The sequence below is a fragment of the Coenobita brevimanus genome, chromosome 33 (assembly GCF_032717465.1).
Source record: "Coenobita brevimanus isolate Jiangsu-jjx chromosome 33, ASM3271746v2, whole genome shotgun sequence".
Lineage (NCBI taxonomy): Eukaryota > Metazoa > Arthropoda > Malacostraca > Decapoda > Coenobitidae > Coenobita > Coenobita brevimanus.
Window position 1 is genome coordinate 1944045 of NC_136986.1, and position 13481 is coordinate 1957525.

At 43.9% G+C, this 13481-nt stretch overlaps 1 protein-coding gene across 1 annotated transcript in view; it reads right to left on the reverse strand.

Moving 5' to 3' along the window:
• Positions 1–13481, reverse strand: part of LOC145395711 (fibrocystin-L-like) — a 304791-nt gene that overhangs the window by 181934 nt on the left and 109376 nt on the right. The window contains exons 44-49 of the mRNA XM_080269252.1: positions 9544–9661; positions 8514–8663; positions 7653–7830; positions 5293–5443; positions 3316–3324; positions 837–990 (exon numbers count right to left, since the gene is read on the reverse strand). Of these exons, the coding sequence (XP_080125378.1) occupies positions 837–990; positions 3316–3324; positions 5293–5443; positions 7653–7830; positions 8514–8663; positions 9544–9661 (760 nt within the window). The remainder of the gene's footprint in view (positions 1–836; positions 991–3315; positions 3325–5292; positions 5444–7652; positions 7831–8513; positions 8664–9543; positions 9662–13481) is intronic.

Below are 13481 nucleotides of genomic sequence, written 5' to 3' on the forward strand. Positions count from 1 at the left end.
GATGTGTTCTATTAGCAATTTCCATGGGAAAGAAACAACCAGACACTGTCTACCAGATGCAAAATAAGCAGCTAACTGAGAATTGAAATCAACTTCTCTGTGACTTCTGGAAAAGAAGTTTATGCATTTGGGGTACAATTTTTGACAACAATATTTAGATCCATTGGCTCCAGCACAAAAAACACATTTGGGATCATCACTGTTTATTTCTTGTACACTTTCCAGATGTGTAACCAAAACCCTGGCACTGATGGCACTTGAGTAACCCACAGTATCAATGGCACAGCATCTTCTGAGACCTACAGAGATGTACTGTACAGTGATTGCTCTGTTCTACGATAAAGAAGCACCCTTCAGCAGGCATCTTTAAGACAATTTTTGTATCATTCTTACTTCCTGTCAAGAAGAGGTTCAGAGTGCAAATCTCTATCCATAGGGCACAAGCAATGAAAGTTTGTTGCTGTTCTTCAGAATGCCTTGAATGATAAATGAGTCATCCAGGGAATATAAGAGGACTGTTATGATTATCTTTGGCATCAAAATCCTTGGCTCAGATACATAGTAAACATCATCAGAACCAAGATGATCATTCAGCACTTTCATACACTCCTTCCCAGTCTATATTCCTGCTGTCCAAATATTTATATATTTATACCACTTCACTATACCCTTTCATCCATTCCACTATAACACACTGAAAGCCATTTGCCTCTTTAATGCCACAAGTTCAAGACATCCAACTATTTATCATTCCATCTTCAGCACATGCACAGCCAAAAATCAAAACTACCTCCTTTATTCAAATAGTCCCCTAAACTACAAAACTGTGCCCTTACCTTTAATCAGCAACAACTTCAGAACTTCAGTGGACTGGTCAAGAAGGATAGTCTGATCTTTCTCTATAACCACCAGCTGGCCAATGGAGGGGGGTGCCCCTCCCCCCCATGTGTATACAGAACTCCACCGATCAATGTAGAAGAAGATGCCATTCTCATCCTGTTAGGAGGATGTGAAAAGAGGACTGATGTATGTAATTATAAATGGGAATGGATTCAGAGTTCATGATATTTCCATCTGTCTGAGTGTCTGCTACTCAGAAGCATATTTTGGGCGTGTGGGGCCCCTCATGTGGCGTCTTCGTCGTGGGTCCACCCCCCAGAGGCTGTCGAAGAGAAGAGGAGGAGAGCATGGGGGCCAAACCACCGCAACCCCCCCCCCCGGCCCCTCACGGGGCTCGAGTACCTGGGAGTGGCTTCGGTCGCCCGGGCAAGTAACACATCTCCAACACAACACACACAACAACACCGTTTTTTCTACACCGAGAAATGACTCCTCGGCTGTCATTTCTTGACAACTTCTTCTAGCCGGGGACATTGAGAGCAATCCAGGACCCACCAACAAATACATATGTCCAACGTGCTCAAAACCTATCACATCGAGCCGACAGACAAAGGGTTCAGTTCAGTGCAACTCTTGCAAGAACTGGACCCATTACACCTGCACAACACTTGCATCCAAAAAACATTACACAAACACCTGGACCTGCTCCTTATGCTCCTTCCCCCCACCCATCAACCCCCCTTCCAATCCTACTCCTACTTCCTTCACACCTCCACAGCCAAACCCACCGATCCTTCCCACACCATCCAGTCCCCCAACTCCTCCCATTCCAACCCATCCGAATCAACCTCAACCCTTACCTCCATCACAACCTCCTCCTACCCCTTCCCCTCCACCCACACCACCTCCCCCCCGTGCTGCAGCAGCCAACACACATCGCACACACAACATAAACATCCTTCAATTAAACATAGATGGCATAAACACCAAAAAACAAGAACTCACACAATTCATCAAGCAACAGAACATACACATTGCCATCTTACAAGAAACAAAACTACTCAGAGCACAGAAAACACCAACATTTCATAACTTCACCACCATTCGACAAGACTGGGCCGACGGCGGTGGCGGTGGACTCATCACCCTGGTACACAAATCCATCAACTTTGCAGATACCAGTGCACACACAAAGTCACTTCTCCCCCCACATGACACCACAACAGAAATACAATCAATCAAAATACGCACTGGTAACAAATCACACATAACAATCGCTAACACATACATTCCCCCCCAATCGTCGCCCACAGTACCACACAATTACTCACCACAGATACACCACATCACTAACATACCCAACATCATCCTGGGTGGTGATTTCAACGCCAAGTCATTGGCCTGGCATGTCAACAACCCTGACACAGACAGAGGGCTGGTACTACAATCCTAGACAGACCATCTTTTCATACTAAACAATCTAGACCAACATACCCATATCCCACACCAAGCCCTCTTCCTCCCATCATCTCCAGACATCACCTTCTGCTCCCCAAACCTCGCCCCCACTACATCATGGAGAGTGGTCAAAACCCTAGGTTCGGATCACCTCCCAATCATCATCACTACCAAAACCAGAATCACCCCAGCTAGCCACAGACACACATACACTAATTATAAGACAGCCAACTGGAAGACCTTTGTAACTGAAACAGAACAACATTTTGAAACAGTAAACAGTACACCCATCACAAACATCAACACTGCTGTGCACACTTTCAATACAATTATACAAAACGCAGACAAAAGACACATCCCAAGAGGCAACAGAAAGAGACACAACCCCAACTTCACACCAGAAATTCAAGGCCTCATCAGACAACGGGACACACTGCGACACTCCCCAACACCCCATACACAAGATATCGTACAACAAATACAAGAACTCAACACTCAAATAAACAATAAAATATCAGAACAGCAAACACTAAACTGGAAAAATTACCTCCAAACACTTGACCACAAAACAAACATCAGCAAACTCTACAAAACACTAAACAGCATCACACTTTCCAACAGCAACACCACACAAACACACGCTGCCATCACAACAACAGACACCATACCCTCAAACAAACAACAAGCAAACACTCTCATCAATCACTTCTCATAAGTCAGCCATCTAACCCCCCATCCGGAAGACCGACATATCATCAGACGTAAGAGACAGTTCCCCACAGACCCAGACTATGCACCTTTCACTTACAACCAGACGAAGCACATCATTAACAACCTCAAGCACTCATCTGCCTGTGGACCAGACAACATAAGCAACATTCGCCTTAAACACCTAGGACCACAAGGCATACAAGCACTCACCAACATATCAAACTACAGCTACTCACACAACATAATACCCAACATCTGGAAGCATGGCAATATCATCACCATCCCTAAACCCAACAAAGACCCCACGTTACCCTCCTCACATCGCCCCATCACACTCCTCTGCACCCCCTCTAAAGTCACTGAACGACTGATACTACAACTAGTCACACCTCACATTCCCCTAGCCCAGTCACAACATGGCTTTAGGCCATTACACTCCACAAACACCCTTCTTACAGACCTTACACAGAGAGTTTTCGATGGCATAAATTCAGCTAGGCCACCACACAGAACAATCCTAGTCACACTAGACATTAGCAAAGCTTTTGATGCCATCCCCCACCACAACCTCACAAACAAAATACTCACCACAAACATGCACAATAACACAAAAATATGGCTGGCAAACTACTTAGCAGGCAGATGTGCACACGTAACATTTGCCGGTCAGTCTTCTAACATCAGAAACTTCACAAACGGCGTCCCCCAAGGATCTGTTTTGTCCCCTACACTCTTTAACCTATACATGCACGATGTACCCACACCCTGCACACCACAGATACACATAGCTTCCTATGCAGATGATATAACACTTACATGTACGCACCAAAACGCAAACACAGCTGCACACATCATTCAACCTTACCTCAACACACTACACGAATGGTTCACCACAAACAGGCTCAAAATAGCCCCAGCCAAATCTACAGTGACCCTTCTCACAAACTGGACAGTAGAACACAGTCACATCCCACACCTCACCATAAACAACACTCCCCTACCACCCCCCCTCCCCCCCAAAAAAAAAAAATCCTTGGTGTAACATACAATACATCAATGTCATTTAAACAACACATCACAAACATTAAAAATAAAATAACACCAAGACTCAACGCTTTGAAGTCACTTGCCCATACAACATTCGGACACAACAAAGAAACCACCACCACATTATACAAACAATACTTATGTTCAGTGATGAATTATGCAAGCCCTGCCTGGGCTTCTAACCTCACCAAAACACACTACAACACTCTACAGACCATACGGAACAAGGCCCTAAAAATAATCACAGGCTTCACAGCTATTACACCCACAAACCACCTACATCAAGAAACCAAAGTCCTCAAAGTCAAGGATCACCTAGACATGAGAGGCACCCAGTTCCTTGCTGCAGCCTCCACAAACCCACAACATCCACTACAGTACATGGCGGCACATCCACCCACACCAAGGAACATCAAAACAACACTCAGCACACGATATCATACACAAATACTGTCATCTCTCCCCCCTCGCCCACCTCAGACCAGCTTCCAGAAGCACATCCACACTCAAATCACTCGCCGGTCCATTCAGTCACTTAAAGACAACACACAGCTGCATGCACGGCTCCTGACATCCACCCTTCTGAATCCTAACTTCCCCGTGAGGACAGGGTCCACCTGGCCAGGCTGAGATGTGGGCACCATCCAGCCCTCTTACGCTACCAGAAGAGGCTGGATGACTCTGTCGCTGATGCCTGTCCAGGATGCAACACAGCACCCCATACTATTAAACACATTGTGGAAGACTGCATTGCACACAATCACCTACGCCAACAACACAACATGCACTCTTTAAGAGCTCTGTGGGAAAGCCGGTCTCAGCCATGGCCTTCCTAAGGGACTTGGGGCTGTTCGGCCAGACTGCCTAGGGAACAACTACTACTACTACCTGTCAATTTCTTATCTGAAGTAAATTTAACACCACAGTCACATGTACACATCATACAAGCTCTTTATACTTCACAGTTACTAATACAGGGACTTCAGGTGTGCTGTGTGTGTCTGTATTTTTGTGATTTCAAGGGGCCTACAGGCACTTATTCTCAGCCAGTATATTCCTACTTCAGGTCATTATTATTCACTTGCAAATTATTTTTATCATCTGTTTTGCTATCTAAAGGGCATGAACTACAGGAACTAGAATATCAAGGTCACATATGCACAATAAATCACAAAGGAAAACGCGCGAGTGAACTTCCTCAGCCAACACGAACATATGTCCTGGAAAAGCACTTACTGTGGTGGCAATTCCTTTAGAAGGTACAGAAACACGCACTGGGAACCGACCGGGCCCCTGGTGAGCCTCTGTGGTGCATGTGATGGTGGTGTTGCTCTCTGTCTTTACCATGCACACTGACCCTCCAATCTTCACACTGTTCCCACTTGACCTGGGGAAAAAAAAAAGACCATGAGGAAAGGTGATGATATGGAGAGAGGGTGGCTGGATTTGAAGGAATGTGACTGGACTGGATGGAAGGTGGGTTGGAGTGGAGAGAATATGGGTTGGAGTGGAGGGATGGTAGCTTGCACAGGAGAGAAGAGGGCTTGAATTTGAAGGAGGATAGCTTAGAGTGGCAGAGGGGGATTGGTTACCTTAAACTTTATCATTCTCTTCCTGCCTGGTCTCTGGGTATACTACAAATAATACATGAAGGAAGGTGGCCTGGAAGGACAGTTCCCTCTCCCCTTCCTGCAATGGCAGAACCACGGAATTTGTAAGGATGGTTAACTTGAAGCAGTGGGTTGAGGCAACTGTGATGCTTTGGTGTTTTACCTGTGACCACTTGGATGAAATATGGAAGTACAATCACCCTACCAAGTGATGATTCACTTTCTTTAAGTTTTGGACAAAACTCCCTGAATCTGACAACCTTTCTTTAATGTTTTCCATAACTAGCCTGTTCTCCAAACTTAACTGATGGCGTTGAAGAAATAAAAGTTATTTGATCTTGTGAAAATGTAACTTAACATTCATCTTTGGTATTTTAGATTAATAACATTAATTAAATAGTACGCAATATCTAGCACATTCTCAGTCACACCCAAGCACCAGCGGCCCAGCCTACCTCCCATATGTCAGTAATGATCACACAGTGAGGGGGAGTGTGTCACTCTGTCCTTTGTTGTCACTAACCCCCTCCCCCCCTTATTCTTTAGTTCTCTTCATTGTCACTTCTGCTTTTGACCTGCACCCTTTCCACCTTCTTTCATAAGACTGCCCTATAGACTCTGTTACATGTTGAAATTTCTTTGTCAGCAGAAATAGCTTCCCTTTTTACTTGGCCTAAAGTTGCCGTATCTCCATCTTGAATGCGGACTTATAAAAACATATAAATATTAAATTATGAAACTAGTCTGAAGAAGTGCCTTGGAAATACTGTGGTGCCATAGTATTGTCTTTCCTCCATTGGACTACATGAGAAGCTGCAAAAGGACAATAATCTCAGGTTAAGGTAACAGGGTATAGTCATTCTCCAGTAATTTCATGTTTTCACTAAATTCAGTGGCTAGCCTTCTTTGTTGCCTTTTGTTACTCCACTGTTTGCTCACAGTGCTCATGGTTTTGCACTTATGGCTCTGTTTTCCTGCCTGAATTTCATCCTGCATAGAGATTTAAATGTGGATAGGAATATAGTTTTAGATATTTTTTTGTGATCTGATGACACTTGTGATTTGGATATTACTTTTAACAATAGATTTCATTTTATCTAATATTTTCCCCTCAGTCTTGTTGATTTAGGATGCAAAACAAGCATTACGAGAGTTTCTCTGCGTTTTAACCCTGAAGCCATTGAGCAATAGGCTGTGTGTTTCATATTCTTTCGTACAGTTTGAGCCTCAATATTAGTATACTGTATTGTGGTTTCCTCTCGCGTAATGTGAGGTATACATGGTAACAACACTTATATATTGCTATTTGGTGCTGTTTACCTAAATACTGTACTGCTCTTTCCGGTGTGCAATATAGGAAATATAACTAGGCTGTGGAAGTTGCCAGATATCACTTTCTGAGTGAAAGGTACTAGGAACTGAGTCATCACTTCTTTGTACCGGTACCTAAGGGAAAATGGCTTCAAGTGGTTGACTAAAATGACTGCAGGGTGACTTAGGGTACTATATTCATGGTACTTAGATGATGTGTGAAATAGTCATGAAATAATTGGGAGGAGGAGACTTGGAATGGTAAAAAGGGGTTATGATCATAATAAAGGCTTAATGTTTTCATGGCAGTTACTTAGACTTACAGAAAACATGGAGAACAGCTTGGAGTGGTCCTTATACATCATGACCAGTGGAACCAGCCAAGCATCCAATAATACAACATCCAAGCCCCTGGAATCCTAGTTGAAGCTACCTCAAATGAATTACTTCCTGCACATATTCTGGTAGTTTTCTACATACATTCACCTTACATTACTTGCCAGGTAGTCAATCCACTGTTTATCAAGTTACAAAAAAGGTAGCTGCCCAAACCTTTAGTCATATGCTTCTATGTACTGAATTCATTCAACCAACTCAGTCTTTGCCAGCTCCCTGACCTCATCAATTTCCATAACTCACTTTCTTAGACACTCATCCATGAATATTCTTACTCACGCAAATCCAGTGCCTGTAATAGTGATGGTGGTGCCTCCTGCAGTGCCACCTCTCTTGGGGATGATGGAGGTAACAGAGGTGGAGAGGGAGGCGTCATAAGTGAAGCCGGAGGAGAGTGTTGTGTTGGCGCCATCTGGGTTTGTTACCGCAACATCACAAGCAATGGTGCTGCTTCCATCTGGCCACAGGGAGAAGTAGAGTTAAAGCAGTTTATTCTTTTATTTCTTCAGTTACAGATGATACTCCCTCGTTTCTCTTATTTTTCCTTTCCTTTCTTTCTAGTTTTTCTTTTCTCTCTCCCTTCTATCCTTCTTATTTTCCTCCCATCCTTTTATCCTCTTTTCCTCACTCCCATCTTTATTGTTTTCCTTCCTCTTACCCATCCTTCTATCCTCTTTCTCTGTTTCTCTCTCTATCTCTGTTTTCATCCAAGGGTACCAGAACTGCCCTTTCAACTTAAAAAGCCTCTGACTGACTGCTTAAATTCTAAAACTAAATTCTTTCAGAAGCCATTCTTTTGACTTATTCTATAGTATATTGTATATGATGGACAACCTTCCTGTATTTCCGAAAGTCAGCTTTCGTTTTCACTTAATACAGCAGCCAATCCCCCCAAATCAGTTTCACAACCTTTCCCTCAGCTCTGTAACAACAATAATCAGATCTTGTGTAGCCTTAAATCAACAAGCAGGTCCCCAAAAGCAAATTCACATCACTCTTCCTTCAGTTCTCCTAACAAGCACAACAACAAAAACAACATTCAAACACTGACTTTTCAACTCATACAGCTTACAAACAAGTACATTTTTCCTCACTATCAAATTTGCAATACTTTCTCTTCAACTTCTCCAATGTCCTTACTTGCATCAATTGGTGAAGCAATACACAGGATCTGTGAAGATGATGCGGAGGTGATGGAGCTGCAGGGGAAGCCACAGACAGTGACAGTGGAGGTGCCAGCAGGATCATAGCCAGTACCAGTGATGGTAACTTCTGCACCTCCAAAACCTCCTGGAAGTATCAAAACCAAAACAAATGTTCTGATGGAAGTAATGGGGTTGTGGATGTGGAGAAGTGGAAGAAACAACTGTATGTTGAGAAGAGTAATGAGATGAAGAGTGTAATGAGAGAAAGAAATGAGTGGATGAGGAGTTTGTAGGATTCTGAGTAAAAATAGAGGGAGTGTAAGAAACTGCTTTGAAAGTAGGTTATGAAAATGAGACAGGGTGTTTCTTCATGTTCACACTTGTATTTACATAAAAATACATCTACCCCACACTTTTTGTTCCACTTAAACACAGCCTACTCAAATTCAGCAGCTACACATTTTTGCATTATAAGCAACACTTTGAGTATACAGCATAATGGTTTGGTGGACTAGTGGGAGACTTCTTCTTTGACAGAGCTGTTGAATTTTTGTTGTGTAGTCGAGACTTTAAGAAATATGCTACATAACATAGGTAATCCAAGCTACTGCAGTTACCCTTTCTCCTTACATTCTAACCACATTTTTATACAGATTCATACTTGGTCCACAGATACATGTTCATCAATGCACTCTCACACACATTCATCATCTACATTAATATATTTTCTCTCAAGTACTTGGTCCACACATGCATGTCAATCAATATACATATTCTCTCATACACATTCATCCTTACCTACATGCAAATATTTTCACTCACACATCCCCAAACACATAAACATACCATCTCTCTCTCTCTCAATAATAACAAAAATAAATGATGACAATAATAATAAAAATAAATAAAAACTAAACTCACTCTCTCCCACAAAAATACACCTTCTTTCACACAGAAACTTATTTCCTCCCACACAAAGTGCCATAATTTTACAAGCACATTCCCCAACCCCCTCCCTCTCTGACCTGTAGTAGGTGAGACAGAGGTGACAGACAGGGTGTAGGTGAGGGTGAGGATATTGGAGTCACCATAGGTCTTATCCCTCACCACCACACTGTGCTCCCCACCCATCAGGTCTGGAGCCTAAAGAAAAAAGGAAATGATGAATGAGGAAAGGGAATTATGAGCTTCTCTCCTGAACTTCTTAGATTTCCCTGAACTTCATTCTACATTTTCCCAGCCTCTCCCTATATTTCTCCAACTTCTCCTATGATTTCCTCAACCTCTCCCTACATTTCCCTGATGAGGAAAGGGAATTATGAGCTTCTCTCCTGAACTTCTTAGATTTCCCTGAACTTCATTCTACATTTTCCCAGCCTCTCCCTACATTTCTCCAACTTCTCCTATGATTTCCTCAACCTCTCCCTACGTTTCCCTGAACTTCTCTCTGCATATCCCCAACCTCTCCCTACATCTCCTCAACCTCCCTATGTTTTCCCTAACTTCTCCCTTCGTGCCGTAAGTCGGCAAGTAAAAGTCGAGTAATGCTGGTTTCCACATTGGATGGGAAAGTTATCCACTAATCAGAATTGTATCAGGATCAGCTCAGTAATGATGAATAATAAATATATTTTTGCTTTATCCAATGACCCTAGACCCTTAAAAATCTTCTAGCCCTTATTTCCTCACCTTTTTAAGTGTGAACTAAGGCTGCGATGATGTTTATTTTTTAAAAATATGGCTGTAACCCATACTCTGTTCATTGTCTTGAATGTCAAAATAATTCAACTAAAACAGGGAAATTTATATCATATTATGATGCCACTGTGGCTAGAATGTAACACAACATGAAAACAATACCTAGACAGTAGACTTCTGTAAAGGTGTTTCACCTGACAAGGACGAACCAGTGAGTCAGGCGGTAGACTGACCACATGTACACACAGAACCCACACTAGCAATGTTCCATTAATGGCATGTTTACTTTCGATGGTACAAGAGATCTCAACAGCTGAAGTTAAATTTTTATCTGAAAATCAATTGCTTTTTGTTTCTTTTCTTTCTTCCTATTTTTCTTTTAATCTTCGGTATAATGTACCATATAGTATACTGGTATGATTAAACAATACTGTACTGTATACATAACTCTATTATTGCTGCTTTTCTCAGATTTTAAGAAATTTAGTGTCATATTCCGTCACTGCTTGCAATTCTAATTTTGTTTAGCTAATATGAAAGGAATATCTGCATTACTAATGCTGGTACTTTACAGAATTATACATAATAACATTAAAGTACAGTACTGTAGACTGAAATATCAGAGTACCTCAGATCTTTTTTTAATTTGAATGTTCATTTTTACAAGCTATAAAGTGATTACTGTACTAAAAATTTATATTCTAAAATGCCATTAAGATACATTATTACTTAAAAGTGAGTAATGTCTTTGCCAATGGCCAAATAATAGAAAACAACATACAGCACATGACTTCTGAGCTTCCCTAAAAGAAGAGTATGTAACACTCAGTCATCAGACAACTAGTAAACACACAACATTTTGACTTCTGAAAACTAAGCCAAATCTTACCAATTGTGGAGGTGTATGGTATGCAGGAGGACTACTTGACCTTGGGAACAGGCTGTGAAGCCTTTGTCCAGAGTTGGACACTTAATATACAGTTTATATATACATATCTATATACCAGTATTTATACTCGTTTGTACATATACAAATATATATACAGTAATCACTCTAATATCCGGACGCCCAATATCCGAACATCTCCACTAACCGAACCTTATCGTCCTGGGATCAAACATTCCCAAAATGGTCCGAAAATCCAAAAAAATTGGAAAAAAAATCGATTTTTTGCCGTCCGTAATTTGAACTTGCCGCGCGCGCCGCGTGAGAGCATTGTTTTGGTTCGTCATTCCTCCGACGTCTGATAGAGCGCCGCTGCATCCTCCCCACTTCCCGCCTGTCTCTCACCGCGACAAGACCTACGCTCTTCGCCATGGCTGCCCACGTGCTCGCTTTTGTGGTGGTGCCGTACTTGCTGCAAGGCCTCCTGCTGCTCTCTGCCCTACTCTTAGTGTGTGTGATGATGGCCCTGCCTCCTGAGAAAAGGAAGAGAGTGGTGTTGACTCTGGAGAAGAAACGGGAGATATTGGAGAAGGTTGATGCGGGTTGGTCTTCCTCTTGCATTCTCCGCGAGTTCAACCTGGCCCGGTCGACTTTGTTTGATATCAAGCGTTCCCGAGACAAGCTCATGCAGTACACGGCTGACTTCTCGTCGAGAAGCAAACGCAACGTGGAGAGGAAGGTTATGTTTACCCCAAGTATGCAGAGATCGACCGCTCCACGTTGATTTGGTATCGACAGCAACGTGCAGCTGGTGTGATGGTACGTGGAACGGAGCTGAAGGCTGCTGCTGAGAAGTTTGCAAGGCTTCACGACGCCCTAGACTTCAAGGCATCCGAGGATTGGCTCTTCGCGTTCAAGTTGCGACATGGCCTTACTAACCGTAAAGCACATGGCGAAGCATTGGACGCTAACGAGGATGGAGTGGACGAGTTTCGGCACAAGGTGAAAGGCTTGATCGACAGGGAGGGCCTCACTCTCGGTCAAGTCTATAACGCTGACGAAACTGGCCTATTCTATCGCTCGGTGCCAACGAACACTCTCGCCGATGAGACGGAGAAGCGTGTACTTGGCCGCAAGCTTTCTAAGGAACGGATATCTGCTTTGTGTTGTGCCAATGCTAACGGCATGCACCGGCTTAAGCCCGTTATTGTTGGCCGTGCAAAGCAGCCTCGGTGCCTTCGTGGGGTGATGGATGTCCTTCCTGTCGTATGGTACCATTCTTTGAAAGCATGGTTCACAGCTGTGATTTTCAAAGACTGGTTTCACCATCACTTCGTCAAGGAGGTCATACATTACCAGACGAAGACACTGGGAATTCCTCGCGACCAGGTAAGGCTCTCCTTCTCCTCGACAATGCACCTGCCCACCCGTGCGACAAGGACTTGGTTGCTGAGAATGGCCGTATTAGGTGCATGTTTCTGCCACCTAATACGACTGCTCTCATTCAACCAATGGACCAAGGAGTGATCGTGGCAACAAAGCGCCTGTACCGTCGGAAGTTCCTGGACGAGGTGATGGTGGTTCTCAAGGACGAGGACGAGCGCAGGGAAGGACGTGACACTCGAACAGCGGACTTTGGAAAACCTTCACCGCTACAACATCAAGTCTGCGCTGTACAACTGGGCTAGTGCATGGAAGGAAGTCCCTGTGAAAACTCTTGAAAATGGTTGGTCTCGTCTGCTTCTCGGAACAGATGTGGAGTACGATTTCCTAGGGTTTGACGTGGATGACTTCCATGCACGGCTACGTACGCACGGCGACGATGTTGATGTGGACGATGTTCGTGAGTGGTTGGACGACGACAAGGGCGATCCTGGGTATCAGACGTTGTCTGATATCGAGATCGCGTCTTCGGTTGCTGGTGTCAGTCCCGAACTTGAAGATTCCGACGACGAAGGCGATGATGATGCAGACTCCGCCCAGCAGGACACTACTCCAGCCATCCCCAAGCTGAGCGCACTCCGGGAACATCTAGAGTTCGTCCTAGACTACCTGGAACACCCGGACTGCGACAGGGAGATGGGGCCCTTGGGACTCGTGGAGGAAGTGCGTGCTTTCCGGCAGCGCATCATCAATCGTCAGAATCGTTGGTCCTTGCGTCAGTCAACGATTGACAGTTTTTTCAGGCCCGTGACCCCCGCTGTGCCAAGCCCTGGTTCCACTCCGTTGCCTCCCCAAGACAGGCCCTCATGCTCCGAGCCACAGCCCAGCACATCAGCTACAGTGGAGTCACCGCTCGACGTGAGTTTGCGGGTGTCTTCAGAGTCTTCTGTAGTCGGTACGCCATCACCACTACCCACCGATGCACCCCTTGGACGC